This window comes from Arachis hypogaea, chromosome 11 (assembly GCF_003086295.3).
Source record: "Arachis hypogaea cultivar Tifrunner chromosome 11, arahy.Tifrunner.gnm2.J5K5, whole genome shotgun sequence".
Classification (NCBI taxonomy): Eukaryota; Viridiplantae; Streptophyta; class Magnoliopsida; order Fabales; family Fabaceae; genus Arachis; species Arachis hypogaea.
The window spans coordinates 147,872,087-147,894,435 of NC_092046.1; the positions used below are offsets into that span (position 1 = coordinate 147,872,087).

General features: G+C 31.2%; 4 protein-coding genes across 5 annotated transcripts; all 4 read left to right on the forward strand.

Annotated features, from left to right (window-relative positions):
• The first annotated feature begins 993 nt into the window (after positions 1 to 993).
• On the forward strand, positions 994 to 1,404 carry LOC112723544 (uncharacterized). The gene has a single exon (XM_025774947.3). It carries the CDS (start codon positions 994 to 996, stop codon positions 1,402 to 1,404), a length of 411 nt encoding a protein of 136 aa, XP_025630732.2.
• Positions 1,405 to 5,915: 4,511 nt separating this feature from the next.
• Positions 5,916 to 7,213, forward strand: LOC112723547 (beta-1,3-galactosyltransferase pvg3). Its single transcript, XM_025774953.3, has one exon. The coding sequence runs from the start codon at positions 6,068 to 6,070 to the stop codon at positions 7,022 to 7,024; it is 957 nt and encodes a 318-aa protein (XP_025630738.1). The 5' UTR covers positions 5,916 to 6,067; the 3' UTR covers positions 7,025 to 7,213.
• Positions 7,214 to 8,749: 1,536 nt separating this feature from the next.
• LOC112723548 (mitochondrial outer membrane protein porin 4) lies at positions 8,750 to 12,930 on the forward strand. Of its 2 annotated transcripts, none has more exons than XM_025774954.3 (7): positions 8,750 to 8,977; positions 9,405 to 9,481; positions 9,948 to 10,015; positions 10,908 to 11,018; positions 11,268 to 11,354; positions 11,794 to 12,002; positions 12,426 to 12,930. In XM_025774954.3, the coding sequence occupies exons 2-7, from the start codon at positions 9,433 to 9,435 to the stop codon at positions 12,733 to 12,735; spliced, it is 834 nt and encodes a 277-aa protein (XP_025630739.1). In that variant the 5' UTR covers positions 8,750 to 8,977; positions 9,405 to 9,432; the 3' UTR covers positions 12,736 to 12,930. The 2 variants fall into 2 exon arrangements, with proteins under 2 accessions (XP_025630739.1, XP_025630740.1); XM_025774955.3 differs by lacking the exon at positions 8,750 to 8,977 and adding an exon at positions 9,006 to 9,231.
• Positions 12,931 to 13,835: 905 nt separating this feature from the next.
• On the forward strand, positions 13,836 to 17,069 carry LOC112723549 (protein YIP4b). The gene is made up of 3 exons (XM_025774957.2): positions 13,836 to 14,550; positions 16,236 to 16,310; positions 16,580 to 17,069. The coding sequence occupies exons 1-3, from the start codon at positions 14,053 to 14,055 to the stop codon at positions 16,838 to 16,840; spliced, it is 834 nt and encodes a 277-aa protein (XP_025630742.1). The 5' UTR covers positions 13,836 to 14,052; the 3' UTR covers positions 16,841 to 17,069.
• The last annotated feature ends 5,280 nt before the right edge of the window (positions 17,070 to 22,349 follow it).

Below are 22,349 nucleotides of genomic sequence, written 5' to 3' on the forward strand. Positions count from 1 at the left end.
GTGCAAACTGCAAAGTATGTGTTGGGATCTAAGGGTCGAAGATAAAACAAAAAGATTAAAGGGGCAGTCTCTATATTCCTTACACACATACTACTATTACTAACATGGGTTCTATATTTTTCATTGAGGATTCAAACTTGGGTGAAGCTCCCAGCACGACAGGTGATGCTGCCATTGATCCAAGGTCTGGACTGCGCCATGAGATAGCTTGAGTTAGTTACATCTCTGTGTTAGGACTTAGGAGCTTAGAATAGGAAACCGGGTTCTGGGTCAGGGTGGGTTGGGTGTTCGGGTTGAATTCATGGGCTAGCCCAAGAGTAAAAAAAAAATCTACCACCTTAAACCGTCCCCAAAAAAAAAAAAGGGAGTCATAGGAGTTAGGATTGAAAATTTGGAACCGGACAAGCTCAAGCGGCTGCCACAAAGAAAAGACCGTGTCATGTTGACAGCTAAGCTTTACTTCCACCCGATAGTAATTTATTTATCGACTTATCATAATATTCTTTGATGCGAAAGTTTCCCCTTAAAGGAATTTACTAATTCAAACAAACCAATTATACCAGATAAGGAAAAAACTAAGGTTAAGATGATTGCAGAAGAGTCATATATATACTCATATGATGATGATTCCTCTCCCATTATAAAATTACAATCAGCTTTGACTGTGTCAATGAGCACGAAATAAGCTTGTGACTTAGGAGACAAGCGAGAAAGTACCAATCAAACCTTTGACCATGCTGGATATGTCAAAAAGATACAAAGTTTCCATCAGGCTAATAACACGGTTACAGAGTGATTAATTTCGTCACGAAACTAAACTATGTGTTGTAGCATAACACTACTTTCCTAACAAGTTTCTTAGCTTAATAATCTCCATTATAAGAAAAAAATCAAATTATCAAACTCCCCTAACTTGCCATTCCTATAAATTAATCTTCCAGGCACCATCTTAATCATTTTCTACCTACCACAACCACAACATAGATGAGTAAAATGAGCGAACAGAAGCAGAAGAAGCAGCAGTCTTTGTTAAGCCGCCTTAAGAGGGCGGTGCAGAAGGTGAGGTTTCTGCTAAGCTCCACCATTATCAGCCGCACATGGCATGCCGCATCCCTCATCCGCCGCGCTTCTTCACTAGGCAAAAGGCATCTTAGTTTCAATGATCCACCTGGACTGAAGATTTGTTCTTCGGATAATGAAACGGATTCGGAAGGTTCGCCTTCGCGTGGGCCTGGGCCTGGGCTTCAGAGGACTATAAGCTATCCATCCGCGGATGAAGATGATATTGATAGAAGAGCAGAGATGTTCATAGCTAATTTCAGAAAGCAACTTCGTATGGAGAGGCAAATCTCCTTGCAGCTACGTTACCACAGAGAGCACAGCTTTGAGTTGATTTCTCCATGATTCATGAGTTTAACTTTTTGGGATTCCTCAGATTCAGGAGTATATAGATGCATGCTTGTTAATGGAGGATCGTTTTTTTTATTTTTTGGGAAAAGGATCTCTGTTATCATGTGTGCTATTTGATTCATTGTTTTATTTAATTTTTTTTCCCTTAAGGCTATGCAATTTGCATTTTCCCTAAAAGGATGTGTATACAAAAGATTTGTTTATTCATGTGAAATATTTTTGTATTTTATTTTCTTGTAGCAATTGGATCTTTTATTTTCTTGCAAAATACTTTTCATCTCCCTTTGCTTAATGGAGCATTAACTTGGTTTGAACTTTGAAATACAACAATCCTTTGCCCACATTGTGCGACTTGAGTAATGCTACAGTAACCATAAATCACAAACAATAAATAAAAGTATATACTTACTTATATTTTCACTTATAAGAAAGTATAAATAACTTTTTTTAATTAATTAATACAATTAATTTTCTTTTTATAAATATCTTCTTTGATTTAGTTACACCAAAAATTATTTCAAATTTTATGACAATCAAATCGCAAAAATTTCACCTTCATTATTAGTTTATTACGTTAACAATTATATAATTTTTATTTCAAATAAAAGTTTTAAATTCTTATGTGATTAATCTTAAAAAATATTTTCAAATTACCACAACAACACATTTTATTAAAAAAAAGATATTCTGCATATTCAAACAATTTTAACATCCAAGTTTATCCAAGTGATTTTAAGTCATGCGCTTTTTCCACTTTCTTCTTTTCTCACGCTTCTTCTTCTTCTCCCTGATGCTACATCTTCTTCTTCTTCACGTTCTTCCTCCTCCTCATTCTCCTCCTTTTTTTTTCGCGTATTTTTTCCTTATCGTCATTCTTTTGTTGTGGTTACTGCTGTATTTTTTTTTCTCCTTCTCTCCCTGATGAAAAAGTAGTAGAAGATGAGGATGAAGAGTTTTGAATTGTGTAAAACAGAAATGAACCGAAATTATATTCAGAAATAAACTGAAATTATATTTAGAATGAACTGAAATTACTTAATGATTTCAGTTCATTTCTGAATATAATTTCTATTCATTTCTGAGTGAATTATTTTTTATGATTCTTTTTGTTTCACTATTTTGAGAGGAATAAAATCAAGAAAAAGAGAAAAAAAAATCAAACAGAAAAGAAGAAACAAGAAAAAAAAATCCCAAACTTCTCATGTTCGATCTTCTTTTCTTTTCTTGTTCATCTAATCAAATAAAGAAAAAGAAACACATAATGCTGCAAAATCACTTGATGGATTTGAATGTGTTTTTGTTCACGATTTAATTTTGTTTTTCTTTTTCGCGCACGCAGATTCTTCTTCTTATTCTCCTCTTTTGTTATGGTCATCACGAACAACACTAACATTTTGCTAACATCTTTATTGGTTATGATTTTCTTTGGTGCCATCGTTAAATAATTTCAATTCATTTTTTAGTTTATTTTGGTTAATTTGTGAATTAATTTCAATTCATTTGTGTGTTAATTTCGGTTCACTTGTGAATAAAAAATTTGGTCAATACTTCCCAACAGCATCAAGTGAATCGAAATTAACACATAAATGAACCGAAATAAATTAAAAAATAAACTGAAATTATTTAATGAAGACAACAGAAAAAATCAGAAATAATAAGGACGTTTGCAAATGTTAGTGTTATTAGTGATGACGTTAAAAAAGGAGAAGGAGAAGGAGGAGGAAGAGAAGAAATAGGAGGAGAAGAAGAAAACCTTCGTGTGCAAATTTGGAAGAAGAAGAAGAAGAAGAAAGAGGAAGAGAAGAAGAAGGGAAGAAGAAGAACCTGCGCGAATTTGGAAGAAGAGGAGGAGAAGGAGAAAGAAACAGAGAAGAAGCAGCGGACGTGAGAGGAAGAAGAAGAAGCGAGCTCTTTTAATGAGAGTGATTTTTGTTGGTGTTGGACCTACTTAGATGAACTTGGATAAAAAAATACTTGAATGTGTAGCAACTCTGATAAAAAAAATCTAGAATCTCAAACTCGTTAGTGTCAATTTATTGAAAATAAAAAACGAACATAAAAAAAATTGTTGGTTTATTTTATGACCTGCAAAATAAAAAAATAAATAATAAATAACAAATCAATTTCAATCCGTGAACTATAGATGTTATATTTTTAAAGTTATTGATATTATATATATAAAATTATGGATGTTAAATTAGAGATATTTTAATAATTTTACTATACAACTCATATTTTTATATATAGATTATATATTATAAAATAAAAAATAAAAATAAAATAGGAAAGAAAATTATGAAATAAATTATTGAATAATTATTAACTAATCAAATTAAAATAAATTAATAAATAAATATACATATAAATATTAATTAAAAAATATTAAAATAATTTAAAATTATTATCTATTAATGCATATGTAGATAATTTAAAAAATATATATCTTAAAATTAGGTAATATTAATTATAAAAATTTATTAATTATGAACATTATATATATAAAAGTATGAATGTTATGAATATGAAATTATAGATATTGAATTAAAAATATTTTAACTATTTTTCACTACATGAAACAAGAAAAGAAAAAAATTAAAGAAAATAGATCAAAAAATTATATATATAATTATTGTTAATGGTAGATAATAACTTTGCTATAATAGTTGGTAAATAAACTAATTTAGGTTGGGCTAGTAATTAGTTCACTAGTTCGCTTAAAAAAAGTATTGAAAATTTGTATCTCGTCTTGTGCATTTAACAACCAATTGGCCAACGATAAATTCTTAAATGGAGATCTGATCTGCGATAAATTAATCTTTGATTTATCAAGTTAAAAACTGTTTTAGGCAACTAAAGAAAATAATTGGTAAATTAATTTTAATATTATGAATGTACTTTCTTCTATTATTATTATTATTATTATTATTATTATTATTATTATTATTATTAGTTGTCCCCGTGAAAAAATGAGAAACCGGAGAAGAAGAACAATAAATGTGTATATTGTAATTAAAGAAGTAAAAAAAAAAAAAAAAGACTGTTTTTGAGTTTTTTTTTTATTAAATATTTTTACTAATTTTTGTTGTTATCATATATTTTGGGGTAATTTAAGTAGATTAAGAGGTGGTCTAAAATTAAGTTGCAAGCCCATAATTTCAACAAAGTAACATATCAAATTTTAAATTTCAATTACAAGAAAGATCACTAGTTAGTTAAGAATTATTAAAAAAATATTTGATTTAATTAGATTTGATTCTGTTTTGATTTTAGTTTTAAACGATAGGTTTTAGGTTTTAAAAACTTGTTCATATATAACACACAAGGGAATTACATATCACACAATACGTCCTACACTATACTGAAGAATTCTGTTTTCATTCTACTATCAGTAACTAATCTTCTTTGTTAAGGTTAGAAGTTCTATTTATCTTTTTTATGAATAATTAATTTAAGTATTTTATTTTATTTGAGGTTTTGATCTATTCCATGATTGAGTGTTCGTCATTCCTAAATATTTAGAATTGTTGAAAAATATTATAATTTCGTTTTAGTTTTTAATATTGCTTTTGAAAAATTTAATATTAGAATTAGTTTAAAAATTATTTCTCGTAACGTTTTGGTTTAACTAATACTAGTGTTTTAAAAAATATGCCACACTTTATAATTTTTAATTGTTCTAGTTTAAATATTTTCAATTGTTCTAGTTTAAATAAGCTGAGATATAATCCTTTCATAGAAATTAAAGGGAATCGTTATTCGAGGCAGAAAAATAGTATTTCATGAATGTCATGGTAGCCTAGTAGAGGGAGAACATGAAGGATTGAGATCTGATATAACGCCTTCCATCATCAAACTTACAATAATTATACTTTTGTTTTGAATTAATTGTGTACATTAAACAACTATTTTCCTAGTCAATGTCTATACTTGCTTAAGAATCAAGTATGGCGTGAATGGTGTTCATGCAACTATGCCTAGTTATGGAAAAGTTGACTATACACAATTAAAATGGACTTGGCTTGAGGATGCAGCCAACATTTAGGTTCATCCGCACTTATTATTGAAGTTGCTCAATATTAGGCACACATTAGGGATATTTATTAGAAAATTAAATAAACATAAAAGTATTATATAGTGCTTGATTAATTAAACATTTCTCAATGTACACTTTTCTCTTGTGTAATTAAGCAGAAAATTAGAAATAAGTTGTTATTGATTTTTGGATTCACCAAAAATCGAACTCTTGACCTTTTGGATCTAGAGTTCTAATACCATATCATGAGACCACTTATCCCAAAAGTTTCAACTGATGGAAAAAGGTAATACTAATGGTTATATTTTTAATATTCACTAAATCTCCATTGTCCACATTGTACAAATATTCCATTGGCTCCTCGTACTTTTCCTATTAAAAAAAATGGGTGTTAATTCCACTCGTCAAATGAGGAGAGGTCAAAAAGGGGAAAAGTTAGATCCAGTAGCACAAAAAATGAAGAGTGATGCGTTGCCTCTAAGAAGCTTCAAAATTTATTAGTATCATATTATCCCTCATCACAATAATAAGTAACATGATGAGTGCCAAACACACCCTCATAACTTTTACCCAGAAAAAATTCCACCTCTTCTGAACCTTCAACACCAAAAACAGAGAATAACAATGGCCAAGTCCCAAAAGACAAACCGTGGACGCTGCTTTATATTCCCTTGTTTCATCTTCATCTTCTTCCTCTGCATCCTCGCTTCCATTAACGAAGTCCGCTTCCAGGGCTTACTCAGGTTCGGTCGTTGTAAAATACCAAATCAATCATCATCATCATCATCTTTACTTGCTTCTAATAATGACCAAGAGCTTCGAATCCTAATAGCCGTTCTAACACTACCCGACCAGTACTTGCGCCGCCACTTCCTCCGCCTCGTTTACGGCACACAAACACTCCCGGAGGGAACCAAAATTGACGTGAAGTTTGTATTCTGCAACCTCACGAAGGAAGAGCAAAAGGTGATGGTGGCCCTTGAGATCATGCGCTATGATGACATCATCATCCTCAACTGCACTGAAAACATGAACAAAGGCAAAACCTCTACCTTCTTTCGGAGTTTGCCGGAGATCTTCAACGAAACAGATGGCAGTGATGGACAACATTACCCTCCTTACCATTATGTGATGAAAGCAGACGATGATACATATGTGAGACTCAACAGTTTGGTGGAATCGTTGAAACCATTGCCAAGGGAGGATTTCTACTATGGATTCGTGATACCGTGTGGTAGCATGGACCCTTTCAAGCACTATATGTCTGGGATGGGGTTCTTGGTCTCTTGGGACATTGTGGAGTGGATTCATGATTCTGATATTCCAAAGCAGCATGTGGAAGGTCCTGAAGATAAGGTCTTTGGAGATTGGATGAGATGGGGTAAGAAAGGGAAGAACAGGTATAATGCTAAATGGTCTATGTACAATTATCCTGATCCACCTTCTGTGTGTTCCCATGACCTTTGGCCTAATACTATTGCTGTTCATTTGTTGAAGAATCCAGAAAAATGGATTAGGACTCTTACATTTTTCAATGTCACTCAAAATCTGAAGCCATCAAAATTATATCATATAAGTTAGTCCTATATTATTAGGTATTTGTACTTAGCTCACCATCTTCTTTATTTATTTAATTTTTTTTATATATACATGAGATGATTATATCATCTATGTACTCCTCACACAATCAAGGAGGAGAATACTTAATTGCTTCAAATTCTTAAGAAAGAGGGGTAAAACTTGTTGTATGAATAAAATTTTGTTATCTTTTATTCATTCGTCAATCTTTTTTGGACATGTATTAGAATGTGATAAACAACACAAAAGAAAATTACAATTTAACAAATTAAGTTCAAAGAAAAATATTTAGATTAAGATTTGTTCCCTGTGTTTTTAATATATTTTTTTCTGCTAAACAAACTACGTTTACATTGTAGATTATACAAAATTACAATAATATTAACTATAATAAACAAATATGCTATTTCTTCATTTATGGAAGAGTATTTTAGACATCATTTTATAAATATCTAATTGTATATTTTGACTTTATTAAATAATTAAAAAAAGGGAACAAATTGATTTGAAAGAAGGGATTTAACATCCCATTTGTATAGAATTTTTGAAAAATGCGAGAGAATATTAGAATTTATTATGTTTGATTATCATTTAGTTATTAATTCAATTTTTTTAGTTTAATTTTTTTAATTTAATATTATAACGATATACTTTATCTCTTATTTTTAAACATTAATAACTAATTGATGATTAAAAATAATAAATTCTAATAATTCTCTAGTATTTTTTATATTTTTTTTAAATATATACTATTAAAGAAATCTTTGTATGTAGTTGTTGTGAGCGATTGTAATGAATTTTATCCATCAAAGATTTTAACTTAGTGGATAAAATTGATTTGTGATTAAATTAAGTTTTAATTATTTGGTGGGTTTTTATAATTTTATTAAATTTATAATTAAGTTTTTATATTTTTTAATTAAATTGTTATATTATTTTTAATTTTATATTTACGTCTTTTTTTATGTAAAAAATATTAAAATTAATTGAATATTTCTATTAAAAATCTAATTAAATTTTTGAGTACATTTAAAAAAATATTTTATTAATTCTAATATTTTTAATACAAAAAAATATCGGTTATAAAATTAAAAAAAATATGAAAATTCAATTGAAAAAAATATAAAAATTTAAAAAATTATACTGATCAATAGAGTAATTAAACATTAAATTAATTCTAATTCTGGTTAATAAATATAAATCTTGGATAACTATAGATTAGTCTAGCTAAATTCATATAACCATAAACCTATTATATATACGCCACTTTTAGAAATCAAATATAAAATAGAGTTCAAATAACTATCACTTGTACTAGATTTTATAGTTAAATCATATAAGAATTTTCAAAAATAATATTCACAGGTTGAATGGAGAAAGAAATCAAATATAAAATAGAGTTCAAATAACTATCACTTGTACTAGATTTTATAGTTAAATCATATAAGAATTTTCAAAAATAATATTCACAGGTTGAATGGAGGTAAACGGCCCTTCCACTACTGAATTGAGATTTCAAGGTTGAAAAAGAAATATAAAAGTAATTGCATTTTAAGAAGTGTTAATTTATCTTCTCATATAATGTTTAAAATTTAAAACTATCCAATTCATTTCACACAATAAATAAAATTTGGAGTTTCGAACTTTTAATATTAATTTTTAAATAATTTAAAGTGAAAATTGCCACGTATGCTCATAATTCAATGCCACGTCAGCTGAGTGGTAGCCAGGTGGGTGTGCGTGCAAGAGTTTCAGCATTGCGTTATTGCTGTTGGGCTGCGCCTCCACACACCTCACTCTTCTGTTCTGTCAGCTGAAGAGAGAGACAAAGGGGGTTTTGGCTTTGCGGCTGAGGCAGCTCCTATTCCTTGGTAGCCGCAACCTAATCTCAATCGCAATCAATCATCTCTCGTCGGTGTATTGCGCCGACGTCGTTTTACCCTCTCTTCTCTTCTAGTAAGTCCTTTTCTTCTCTCTTCTTCCCATTCACGAAACTGGATCCTACAACTAATTACTCCTTCTCGTGTTACACATTCCACTTATCAGATTTATTATTCATTCTTTCTTTACTTCAGTTGATTTCTTGTTATTGCTGTCGTTATCTCCAAATTCGCGTTATTTTTTCTGTTATTTATTTTGGGTATTTCTTCAAGCACCTGGTGGCCTAACAAACATGTGAATTTCTATGAAACGATACTGAACTCTCTCTTGTTGAGTAGCTCTTGCCCTTTATCTTTGTACAAGGGTTGAAGAAGTTCGTGTAATTTTAGGCTTTTAGTTGTCGTGCGTTGGAATAACGCTATTGTTTTAACTGTTTTTATATTTTCAACTCTTTGTTCCTCTTAATCTAAACGTTGTCTAATCTGTTTATGATGATGTACAGGAATACATACATTTTATTCTGAACCACTATGGGTAATGGTCCAGCACCATTTTCTGATATTGGCAAAAGGGCAAAAGGTAAACTTGAACTTAACTTCATTCCACGAAATATACACATTCTTTAAGATTATTGTCCGAAGTTATTCTTTACATATAGTTGAATATATTCATGATTATCTGCTAGTTCATGATATGTTATCCCATCTTATTTCTTGTGTTGTAATTATAGTGCTTGACCACAGTGCATGAAGATTTATGGTGATATGGTATTATATTAAAATCAAATGTTTCTTGTACTCTTTCTTGAGTATGGGAATGCCTTGTACTCTTTCTGAGTACTTTAAATATTGAAATCCCTCATAATATCTCAACTCAAATATCATAACAAGTCTAGTATACATAAAGCCTACAATTCTACATGTTTGGGGACTTTAGTATCTGTCGCTTAAAATCCTTTAGATGGTTGGCTTCTTATCAACCCATGTCTAAATTTGTTATAATATACTTGTGGCATTAAGTTATGAACATTGCAATTCTTATGTAGATCTTTTGTACAAGGATTACAACTTTGATCAGAAGTTTAGCTTGTCCATCCCTAGCACCACTGGATTGGTAATGTTTATCCTTATTTCTGTTATTACTTTTTTTTTTTCTGTTTAATTAGATTAATTTTTAGTTTTTCTTTTTAATTGATGCTTACTAGATACAAAATCTCATAGCTTCAATATGACATAGTTTTAATATCACATCTACAATTGTGTGAACACTACATAATTTCAATAACATGTAAGTTCATGACTGTTTATTTGATTTTTTATTTTAATTTTATTGGATTATGAAACATTTATTATTGTTATTAATTCGTTAAAGATACTCCTATTATTTCTTATTGAATGAAAAATAGTTTCACTTACTTCTATTTTTCCATTATTGTTTTTTATTTGACTGGTTGTTGGATGAAAAAAGAAAGAATAAATTGATTTAGAACAATATGCAATTGGTTTATTTTTGTCAACAAATATCTTGTTTGTCCTATCCTGTAGGAATGCAATTCTTTTTAAAAGGAATCATTGTTTCATGTATTTAAAAAAATGGATTAAATATATTAAAGTGTGGAAGACAATCGTATTGCGAACCTCTAAATAACCAATCATCTATTCCTTTGAACATGAGTATCATGGTTTAACAAATATGGCAACTCATATCTTTTTCCAATATGTTGGTTGTTTATAGTCTCATGCAGAATATCTTGGGGGTCAGCAGTCAAATATCAAATTATTTTCAACAAATAAATTTTATTAATTCATGTGTGCAAACTCTAATAAATGTGGGTATAAACTATGTTAACTCAGTGTGTAAACTCTAACAAATATAGGTTTCATGTGTGTAAACTCTTGTAAATGTATATGTAAACTATTACTGGCCAAATGCTGGCCCAAAATGATAATACTTTTGGTTTCTGTCTAACGTGCCTGATTTCAAATTCAAAATTTTCTTCTGGCAGGGCCTTATAGCTACTGGATTGAAGAAGGATCAAATTTTTGTTGGTGACATAAACACCCTTTACAAGAGTGGAAATACTATAGTGGATGTGAAAGTTGATACATACTCTAATGTAAGAAATGGAGGTCTAAATTTAATCATATGACTTTTAATAATTTATATATGGCTAGTTTTGTACTTCTGCTATTGCGTACTACCACCACCACTTTGTTGATGAGTGAATGTAACCAGAGTTCAAATTTTGTAGAACTTGTTCAGTTTGGAATGTTTATTTTAACTCTGAAATTTGTGGTCATTATGATGGTAAACTAAATATTTTATCATGTGTTATGCTAAATAATATTTTCTTATCTCGTTTTAGGTAACTACAAAAATCACGGTGAATGATATCTTGCATGGTACTAAAGCTGCTTTGAGCTTCAATATACCTGATCACAAGTCTGGGAAGGTGAATACAATCATGATTGTGCTATGTATGATGAATGACGATACTAATGCATGATTCATAGATTGAATTGGAGGAATATAGCGTGTCTTGTTGCTCCTGAAAATACTTCTGTTACATTAAATCTTTTATCTTTGAGTATTCCATTATGTTAGAAATTCGTTAACAGGTTATAGTAGCAAATATATTCATGATAAAAGCTTTCAGCTTAGCAATATTAGCAAACAATATGGCATGTTACTAATGGCAGTGATTCTCGTGTGAAGTTGGAGAAAACCATTTAATAAGATAATGCACAAAATCATTAAGTTCATTACAATATATGCATTTTCTTGAGTTTGGGGTTGTGTTAGACAGTATCTTTTTTTAGCTTAATTACATATAATAACTAGATGTACTTGGACATTCTTACAAGGTATCTAACCATTCAATATTTTCTCAGCTGTATGTACATTATGTTCATCCTCATGCTGCCATTGATTCTAGTATTGGCTTGAATCCATCCCCTCAATTGGAGGTTTCTGCTGCAATTGGCAGCAAGGATCTTTGTCTGGGTGCTGAAGTCGGATTTAACACAACTTCTGCTTCATTCACAAAATATAATGCTGGAATTGCTTTCAATAGACCAGATTTTTCTGCAGCTCTTATGTTGTAAGTTTCATTGGTACCACATCTTCCTCTGTTTTTTGAATGCAAGAATAGCTAGACAGTATTGTCAACCTTACAAGCATAAGTTAATTGAAATTTGAAAATCTCAATCAATATTTGTCAGAACTTAAATCTTTCATTTGAGAGACAAATCATATCTAGAAGATAGAAATTTCTTTCAATTAATATTCTTTGAATTTGAAAATCCTTTATCAATATGCTATACAAACCGCATATCAAGAAAGATGTAACTTATGCTTGAAGGATCTTTTGTGTTCTCAATTTTCATAGTTTTATGTTCTTAATTTTCCTTTCATTTTGTGAAGGATCTTTTGTCTAACTTTAGGATTCAAAAGATGGAACTTACCTGCTTTGATAGTTTATTTCTTTAAGATAACCAATACTAATTACTCACTATTTATGCAGGGCTGACAAAGGACAGAACTTGAAGGCATCCTATATTCATTATGTGGATCGCCCAGATGGATTAACAGTAGCTGCTGAAATTACTCACAGGTTTTCCAGCTTTGAAAACAGATTTACTATTGGGAGTTCACAGTCAATAGATCCAATTACAGTCTTAAAGACTAGATTCAGTGATGATGGAAAAGCTGCTCTCCAAGTCCAGCGAGCATGGAGGCCGAATTCACTAATAACCCTATCTGCTGAATATGACTCCACAAAAATCTTTGGTTCATCTACAAGGCTTGGTCTTGGTCTTGCTCTCAAGCCATGAATCTCCTTTGTCTAACAATCTATTCTTCTTTGGTGATTTTATCCTTCCATCTCATCGGTTTTACATTGTTTCCAAAACTCATGTTGGGTGTTTTAAGCCCTATCATATCATTATCATAAGTCAAACCAAAGGATAAATTGTATTTGTTAAATCCTCTACAGCAGGAAAGGGGAAAGAGGACCCAATTTTGAAACATTCGCATAATGCCTAGAGACTTGAGTTTTTTTTAGCAGATTTATTTATAGTACTAAAGAAGAGTACTGAAAAATCATGACTATAAGAATATTCAATTTTAACATAAATTTAAGTTATTTTTTAAAAGAATTATAGTTAAATAGTATTAAAATAATATGATTTTAAATGATATAATTTTATATTTTTTTTAATAATTTTTATCTAAATATAAATTTGAATAATTGTAATCTAAATAATATTTATTTTATTATAATCTACTTTGATACAAAATTACCAAATATAAATCATAAATATAAACTTTAATCTACAAATTTTAATCCAAATATACACTTAATCGGGAGCCAAATTCGATTATTTGATGATTATGTTTTTGGTCTTATGGTCTGAGTTTTTCTTTTTCTCTTCTTTTACTTTCATATTAGATGCCGAGTCTTCTATGCGGGTACTTCAGTTATATTTAGTTTATCATTAGTTCATTACCAAGCTAACATACAAAACCAGAAAACTACCTACATTTGCTTTTGAGGTCTAATGACACACTTTATTTATTTATTCAACTATGTAATATAAATATAAAAAGTTAAGTACTAAATTAGTTATTAATTTAAAGTTTATCTATCCTGTGTTTTAAGAGTATATACTAAATTTACAAATAAAAAAAAATTTATTAAAAATATAAAAAATTTAAAATTTAATATATTTATTTTATTTTTATTAAATGAAAATATTTAAAATTTTCTACTAATAATTAATTTATCATGTGTCGTAAGAACATAGGTTAGCTAAATCCATATATAATATATGGACTATGGTGATTAATTTTGTGTGTACTTATTCTTATTTATTTTTTTAATAACAGAGTTGAAAAAAAATTAAATTTATAATAAAAAACAAATAAAGTAAGTAATAACATTAATATTAATTGATAAAATAGGAAAGGAAAGGGAAGGGGGAGAAGGGAAGAGAAGGACGCGTGAGGCAGTGAAATTAAGCTGAAGGGAGAAGAAAAGAGAGGAGGAAGGGAAAGAAAAAGGCCATTAGAATTTAGAAAAGAAGAGTCCACTCCATCGAGCCATACCGTGCCTCTGGCGAGTTGTTGAGCTGTGTTGTTAAGAAAGAAAGATGTCACACAGCGATACGATACCCCTGCATCCATCATCCCAATCGGACATCGACGAGATCGAGAATCTCATCAACGCTTCTCCGGCCACCGTCCTCCCAGCTAGACCCCCCAGTCCCCCACGCGCGCAAATCCCCGTCTCCTCCAGCCTCCCTCCTCCTCCCCCTAAGCCCGCCCCTCCCAAGCCCCAGCCACACTCCTTCCCCCCTCCCCTTCCTCCTCCCTCCTCCTCCGTCCCCGCTCCCCCTCCCCTCCCCTCTTCCCGCCCCGAAATCGCCGCCTCCGGATTCGGCCCTGCCCCCAACACTCTCACCGAGCCCGTATGGGATACCGTCAAGCGCGATCTCTCCAGAATCATCAGCAACCTCAAGCTCGTCGTCTTCCCCAACCCCTACCGTGAGGATCCCGGCAAGGCCCTCCGCGATTGGGATCTCTGGGGCCCTTTCTTCTTCATCGTCTTCCTTGGTCTCACTCTCTCTTGGTCCGCTTCTGTCAAGAAGGTGCATTCTCTTTTTTCTATTTTCTACCTAGCTACGTTCTTTAGGAATTCAGATCACGAACATCACTTACTTGATCTAGATCTAGATTTTCGAGCCATGATTAGTTCAATGATTTAAAATGCATATCAAGCTTCTGCTCTTATTTATACCTTAGATCTGAATCTTGATAGGTTCTCGATTCCATTTCTGTGTTAATCTAACATTGAGTTTGGATGTGGAGCACCATTTTTATTGAGCTTCTATATCTATATGCTTCATAGCTCTGTATAATGCAAAATGTTAAAGGGGGATTGGAACATTTTGCTTCTGTAAATAAACAAAGTACAGACTGATTAACACTGTCTTCTTTTTCTTATTGGCCGCTTATGTATTGGTTTTAGTTTAGAATTTAGATTGCATTTTTTATCCAGAAATTACATTGGCCATTTCTTTGTCTATCTTTACATTGTAGATAATTAATTTGAGATCTGATTTTGTAGTTCTCTTAAGGTAACTTGTAAAGCATTGTATCCCATTAGATTGCTTCGGATTGGGATCGTATTTGAACAACACGGGCATCAACGCAAATATAGTACTGATTACTGAAGCTGTATTATGTTATTATTGGGTTGTCATATCAAATTAACTAATCAACCTTGAGAGCTGAAGTTAAATGTCACAGGATTCAGCCCTTCCCCTGTTATGAAACCCAGTGCTGCTCCCTGCCTGAAACATGGGATAGATATAAGAATCTGTTCCCATGTTTTTCTTTTTCTTTTCTCACCCCAGATTAAGAACTCTTGATTCCTGTAGATTCTAGTGGATCTACTAATGTATCATATAAATCACTAAATGATATCTTTTATTTAAAACTGTTCTCTCTTACTTTCAGTCTTTGATGTGTGTTAAATGATAATCAAATGTCGAGATTTCGGAACATTACGGTCTCATGTTTTCTCACGAAAGGAGATGATCCACATCCAAGGGCTATGGGACTTGGTGCTGCCTTTTCCTTTGTGCTGCTTGGAACATCCCTTCTCTTTAAATTTGTGATAGGTATAATTATGAGTTGGTGAATGGTGATTATAAAAGTCCAAAGTATCAATAAACTTGCCATCCAAATGGTATACAACTCTAAGTACAGTGTGAGTTCAGCACGACAGAGCACTGCTAGATGCTGGTATATTAAATTACACGGCTTGCATTATAAACAGAATTGTTTTCTTCTCTGCAATATGAAAAATTATATATGTATTTCTTTTGTGGCTTCCTGAAGTTAAATTTTATCCGGGAATCTATAAGTATGTTGGTGTGCTTGATATAATTAATGATCAGTCCATGCATAAATTTAACCAGTTTTATCCATATATGCCACTATACCAAACATTTAGAGAATGTCTACCACTTCAGTTTGCTTGGAATTCGGTTATCTCTGTATCAGGACTTCACATTTCTTAGTTCACTCCTTGTATACCATGTTCCACTGATTTTGGCAATTCTACCCTCTTTTCTTCATTGTAATATACATAATGTGCTGAATAATTACAAAGTGTGTTGGGTTTGTTTTAGATGTGTTCCTCCTAACATTTCTCTCTCTCTCTCTCTCTCTCTCTCTCTCTCTCTCTCTCTCTCTCTCTCTCTCTCTTATTTATTTTTATTCATTTATATTTATATTTATATTTATTTTTTTATTTTGCTTGTCTCAGTCTGAGGTCTTTGCTGTTGCATTTGGTTTACTTGCTGCTGGCGCGGTAATTTTGACATTGAATGTACTGCTCCTGGTACTAGTCACTTCCCTTTCTCAACTTGTCATATTTTGGGTCCTGATTTGAATTTTTCAGTTTCATATCTCAATGATGAACTTTAGTAAAACATCGGTTTTCATGTGTGAAAATGAGGATTTAGCTGTTACTTGATGTTGCCTACACTGACTGAGAAAAGGGGAAGAAGGGTGGGGGAGGGAGAGTAACCACTGTTCAAATTATATTTGGATAAGTGATGGCAGGCAAGCAAATTTTTCACTTTGATTTCATGTCTGAAAAAATTTCAGGGTGGACACATCATTTTCTTCCAGAGTCTGAGTCTGCTGGGTTATTGCTTGTTCCCATTGGATGTGGGTGCATTGATCTGTATGTTGAAGGACAATGTCATACTGAAAATTGTTGTGGTCTGTGTGACATTGGCTTGGAGCTCTTGGGCTGCATATCCATTCATGAGTTCTGCAGTCAACCCCAGGAGAAAAGCTCTTGCACTCTACCCAGTTTTTCTCATGTATGTATCTGTTGGTTTTCTCATCATTGCCATTGACTAAATGCATCAATCGGAGCCTCTGATTACTATATTCTCAATCCCATGATCAGCTTGAATCGGCTTCTAAATAGGAATTTTTGTTTACTGATATGATCAACTTTTTTTTATTCTTTTTCTTTTCCCTCTCTATTTCTTCTGTTCAATATGTTGGCTAGAATTATTTGTGACACTGAGACAGACAATTGTGTAATATTACGTGGAAGATATATATGATGGGATCATACTTGCTATGTGAATGTGAATAATGAATAGGAATAGGATTGTCATGGATGGACTCAAATAATTAATTTGTTTACTTCTGGTTATATGGTCGCAAATTTGCAAATACTGCTTATGTACTTCCGTGGCTTTCAATATAATATTCTGTTGCTCCAGTGAGATATTTATTTAGCGTAGGCTGTATGGCTGTGAATTAACTCTTCAGTTGTTCTGCAGTGTAGGAAAGTGTACACTGAATTTATCTTTACATGAATATAAAATTAAAAATGAAAATTGAAGAAAAGTAGTCTATATACTGAACTCAAATCATGCATTCATGCTTGACCGAATTCTTTTTGAGTTTTGACCACTATTATATTATGTTTATTGAATTAGTTGTTTTATTTGGCAAGTGCTCAACTTGTGTAGAGTAAGGTAGGACTATGAGTAACTTTGCGTGGTGCTTTTTTAATTTCTTTTGTATTTGTTTATGAAAATCAAATGACACTCTCCATTTTGTACTAATTGGCCAAGTTGATCTTATCCACACGGCTCATGAGGCGCAGCACTTTTGTGATAACTGCACGATTCAATTATTCTTTAACCAAAAGAATGATACCAGGACAAATAATGTTACTCAGATATATCCATTTACATAATTGTCCAAAGTTCGTATTAAAATAGTTGGGTCAGTAATATTGCTCTATTAAGTAGTATTAACAAGGACCTTGCAAGTGGCAACTAGCACCTCCAACGTAAATAGGAAGGTGAGTTTGTTGATTAGGACAATCATGATTTATGACTAGGCTTTTGTTGCTTCGCCAAACATTTATTACAAGGTTCGGTTGCTTGTTTGCTTTAAATTTTAAAATGAAAAACTCCATTGAAACGCAATTCCATAGTCACATTCAATCAGACAATAATCATATACATGTTGGAATTTGGCAACCGAAAAAAGCCTATAAAAGCTTCAATAATTAGGACTAGTAGGGCATGATGGAGACGTTAGGGCATTCATTGTCTCCCTAATTGTACATTGGTAACGGCGTTTCAACAGTTCATAATAGCATTCACTCATTTCGCTTTTGATTTTGATAATACTCAGTTGGAGAAGTGCAATGCAAAGGAGTCTAATAATGATTGTACATAGAGCTATGGCCAGCAAATTTTGCAATTGGAGAAGGTTGCCAACTTTGTCGTATGTATGATTATGAACAAAATTTGATTCTAATGGGTCTATTTATGTTGACACGTTAGTATTTAATGGTTGCAAATTAGTTAATATAACCATCGTGACGCGCGTGCTTTGTTTCCTTTCCTCACCGACTAGGAAGGACCATATGTACCAATTTATAATCAATTATCAAATCAATATATAGGATCCATTGCTTGGAGGGTCACCATCAATAATCAATTCGTCTTTATATATTCTTAGCTGCTTCTTCTTCATAGTCATAGATGAATATGATTGTTTCAATTTATAGTCTCATATACGTACATTGGTCTTTCGGACGGAAAATAAATGAACTCCATAGACACACACATACATCCAAGTCATATTATCATAGCCTTCCATGTTCGGTTTGTAGGGTCAAATAATGACACCACAAAATATAACCGTAGTTGGCATGTTATATAGATTCTTCTTACGGTATCATCATTTCGTTTCTTTTGTTTTTAACCTAGCTACTAGCTATTCACGTTTTGATATGACCGTATTTCAACGGATGGATATGGTTATTAGGGGAAGGAGGTAGCTGAGATAGCTCTGATTCTGAATCATGAAAGTAGACCTATACCTAGGCTTAATAATAATATACTATATTTATCAAAAAGGTTACAATACATGCATGATGCATTCTATAGTAACCAAATTACTTGTCTATTTACTCCATTCAACCAGTAATTATTGATTACGTACTCCAAGTGTAGCTGCTTAATTTAATAGTACCTTTAGTCAAACGTGCAAGGAAAGGACACACTTTACATAGTACATACTACATACATTCGAGCATTCATATGTTCAATGCAAATAATTCATCTTCTGATGAACAGATTGGTGATCTAAATATTCTCTTAATCACTAACTAAAATAATAATAATAATAATAATAATAATTTGTTGGTTTTTAAAGTTTAAAATATCGAGAGTATCTAGCTTTTTTTTGTTTCAATTACATATTAGTATTTTTTTTTATAATAATAATTTTTTTACAATTTTACACTCCTCCTTTCTAATTGTTACACCTGTCTAACTTTAAAAATGTTTCTTCAAAGTATCGAAAAATGACTATAGACGGCCAAATTCAGATAACTATGCATACCATACATGCCAATAGGGGTGCACATGGGCCGGGTGAAGCCGGGTTTGATGTGACCCAGACCCGGCCTGAAATATATACCGGGTCTATTTATTAGACCCGAACCCGACCCTAGACCCGATGAAACCAATACACTTTCGGGCCACAATTATACCGGGTGAAAACCGGGCCGTTAACATTACATTACGTTAATACCTTCATGTAAGCTAGCATGTAAAAATATCCAAATTTCAAAGACTCCAACCATTATTTAACATGGTAAAATTCACTTAGAAAAATATAATAAGAACCAACCCTTCTTCAAAATTAAAGCATAACCATAATCAATACTAATATTGTCTAATAATACCAAATATTTAAATCAATACAAATAACACAATATTATGCATTAGTCTAAAGTCTTATGCATTCTAAATATAAAACATTAACTTATAGTCTTATGGATTTGGATCCTCTAAAGTTTGAATTTCACTTTAGAGAGTAAAGTATGATCTCTCACCATTGATTTCATAGGTGGGACCAATAATAAATATGAAAGAGAAACTATTCAAGGATAGAAGATCACACTTTACTCTCTAAAATGAAATTCAAACTTTAGAGGATCCAAATCCTAGTCTTATAATGACTAATAACACAAAATATTAAGATTTACAATACTTAAATTCCATATAAGAATAGTCATGATCCATCACTAATAACACAAAATATTAATTGTGTATGATGACCGGGTCACCGGGCCGACTTCGGGTGACCCGAGCCATGGCCCGGACCCGACCCGAAATAATGACCGGGTCTATTTTTGAGACCCTTACCCGGCCCTAAACCCGATGAAATCACACCAAATTAGCCCCAAAAGTGTTCGGGATCGAGCCGGGCCTTCGGGCCGGGCCGGGTCTGTGCACCCCTACATGCCAAACAAATTCACAACCAAAAAATAAATGGTGAATATATTCAACATCCTTATTACATAATATACACACTATCTTTCGGATTAACAATTCCGAATCGACACAATCTTTCCTTTATATTCACTTTACCTATCAAAACAAACCAAACAAATAACTCAACTCTTGGAAAAACTAAGCATTTCCAAATAGTTTTTGTGAAACTGTAACTTGTTACGTTTTCCATAAACATTTCTGCCTTCAATACCTATACAAATGAGTTAGTAGAAAATACGTATTGTCTATCAAACTTCTACGTAACTCTATCATCTCTATCAACACCTAATTTTATCTGCCTCAAAGTGTTATGTAATTGATTCACTAATTCCAACTTCCATTGGAATAGCTTTTGTCTCTATTATAAGTTTTAAATCCACTCTAATCCATCTCAAAACCCACCAACTCAAATGCCAGATCTTTTTGGATTGAAACCGAGAAGAACTTTAGAAACTTTTTCTTCAGAAAACCACCATTTAGCCCGACATCCTCCAAGAATTGAATTATTTTACCATCACCAATTTCCATGGACAAACTAGTTATTATCTTGTCTCTTACATGTTGCTCCTTAATCTATATCTGACAAATATCTTTTTATAATTCCTCTCTAATAGATAAAATCTGTGTGGATAGTAATTCATTAAGATTGAGGTTATTGCAAGAATATATTACCTTTTTTCTACTATAGACATTTTTTTTTTTAAATCTTTATTATCACTTAAACAAAAATGTTGTATTACAAACTATCGCATTTTCAACTCCTAAATCATCTAACTTTTTTCAGAACCTGAACCACTTTTCATTTCACTAAAATCATACCATTCCTACCAAATAATATCATATCTTTTAACTGTTTTAGTAAAAAAATAATAATGTTAACACTATAAATATTATAAGTATACACTCCGCATATCTTTTTTATCTTTATTTATTCTTCGCCTGCCACTTCTATTATGAACTAATGTTTGTTTCCAACATAAGCAATTCATTTAGTATAAGGTTACTTTTAGGACTATAACAGAAAAAACAATAAAGCAGCATCTCTTAAGTCTAAAGTAAGAGAATGGAAGGTAGCTACACTTTGATTGCCAGGATGCTCCAACAAAAAGAAGGGAAAAAAAACAAAGAATACAAGAAAGAAACTCTGTAATTTATTCCTTTGTTTATAATCCAATAAAAACTCTCCAACGTTGAACGTTCTTCGGAGGATTCTCCATAAAAATACGTCTTTTTATAAAAATATTTATATGTTTCTATTATTATTAGACGTATTAATAAATTGATTATTTTTAAATTTTTTAATAAATTAGAATAAAATCAATCTTTTTATAATAATAACAATAAATCTAATTGTTAAATTATCAGATTTGATCAAATCGATCAATTTACATAATTTACTGTATCATAGTTTTTTTTTTGTTCTTTTTTTAAATAAAAATTAGGGATATATTTATCTTTTTATCAAAAAATTTAAACATGATTTGATTTAGATTGTGTAAATCGGTCGAAACAAATCGGGTCTAATAATTATAGTGCGGACAATTGAATTTATTATTGTTGCTATAATAAACCGATTTTATTCTGGTTTATTAAAAAATAAATTATTAACCAATTTAATAAAAATATTCAATAATGTCATAACACATGTAAACGTCTTTAAAAAAAGATATTTTTAGTGTCTTTATCGAAGTGGTCTGCACATTCTTTATATGAAGAATTTTTTTTTCTCATTAGCTATTAAATTGTAAAATTTAATTTTAACATGTTATAATAACTTATAAAAACTTTACTTTCAAATTGTTAATTTTTTTTATAAATCCCATCTTTAAAGTGGCTAAACAAATATTTTTTTTATAAATATATTTTTTATGTTTTCATTAAAATAGGTATTTTATATAAAGATAATAATTAAAATATAAACAAGTATTATATTAAACAGTTTAACAATACATATTAAATTATCTAAAAAAATAAGATACCAATAATTATAAAAAATAAATTTAATTTTAATTCACTTTTAATTATTTTTAATATTATTTTAATAAAATTAA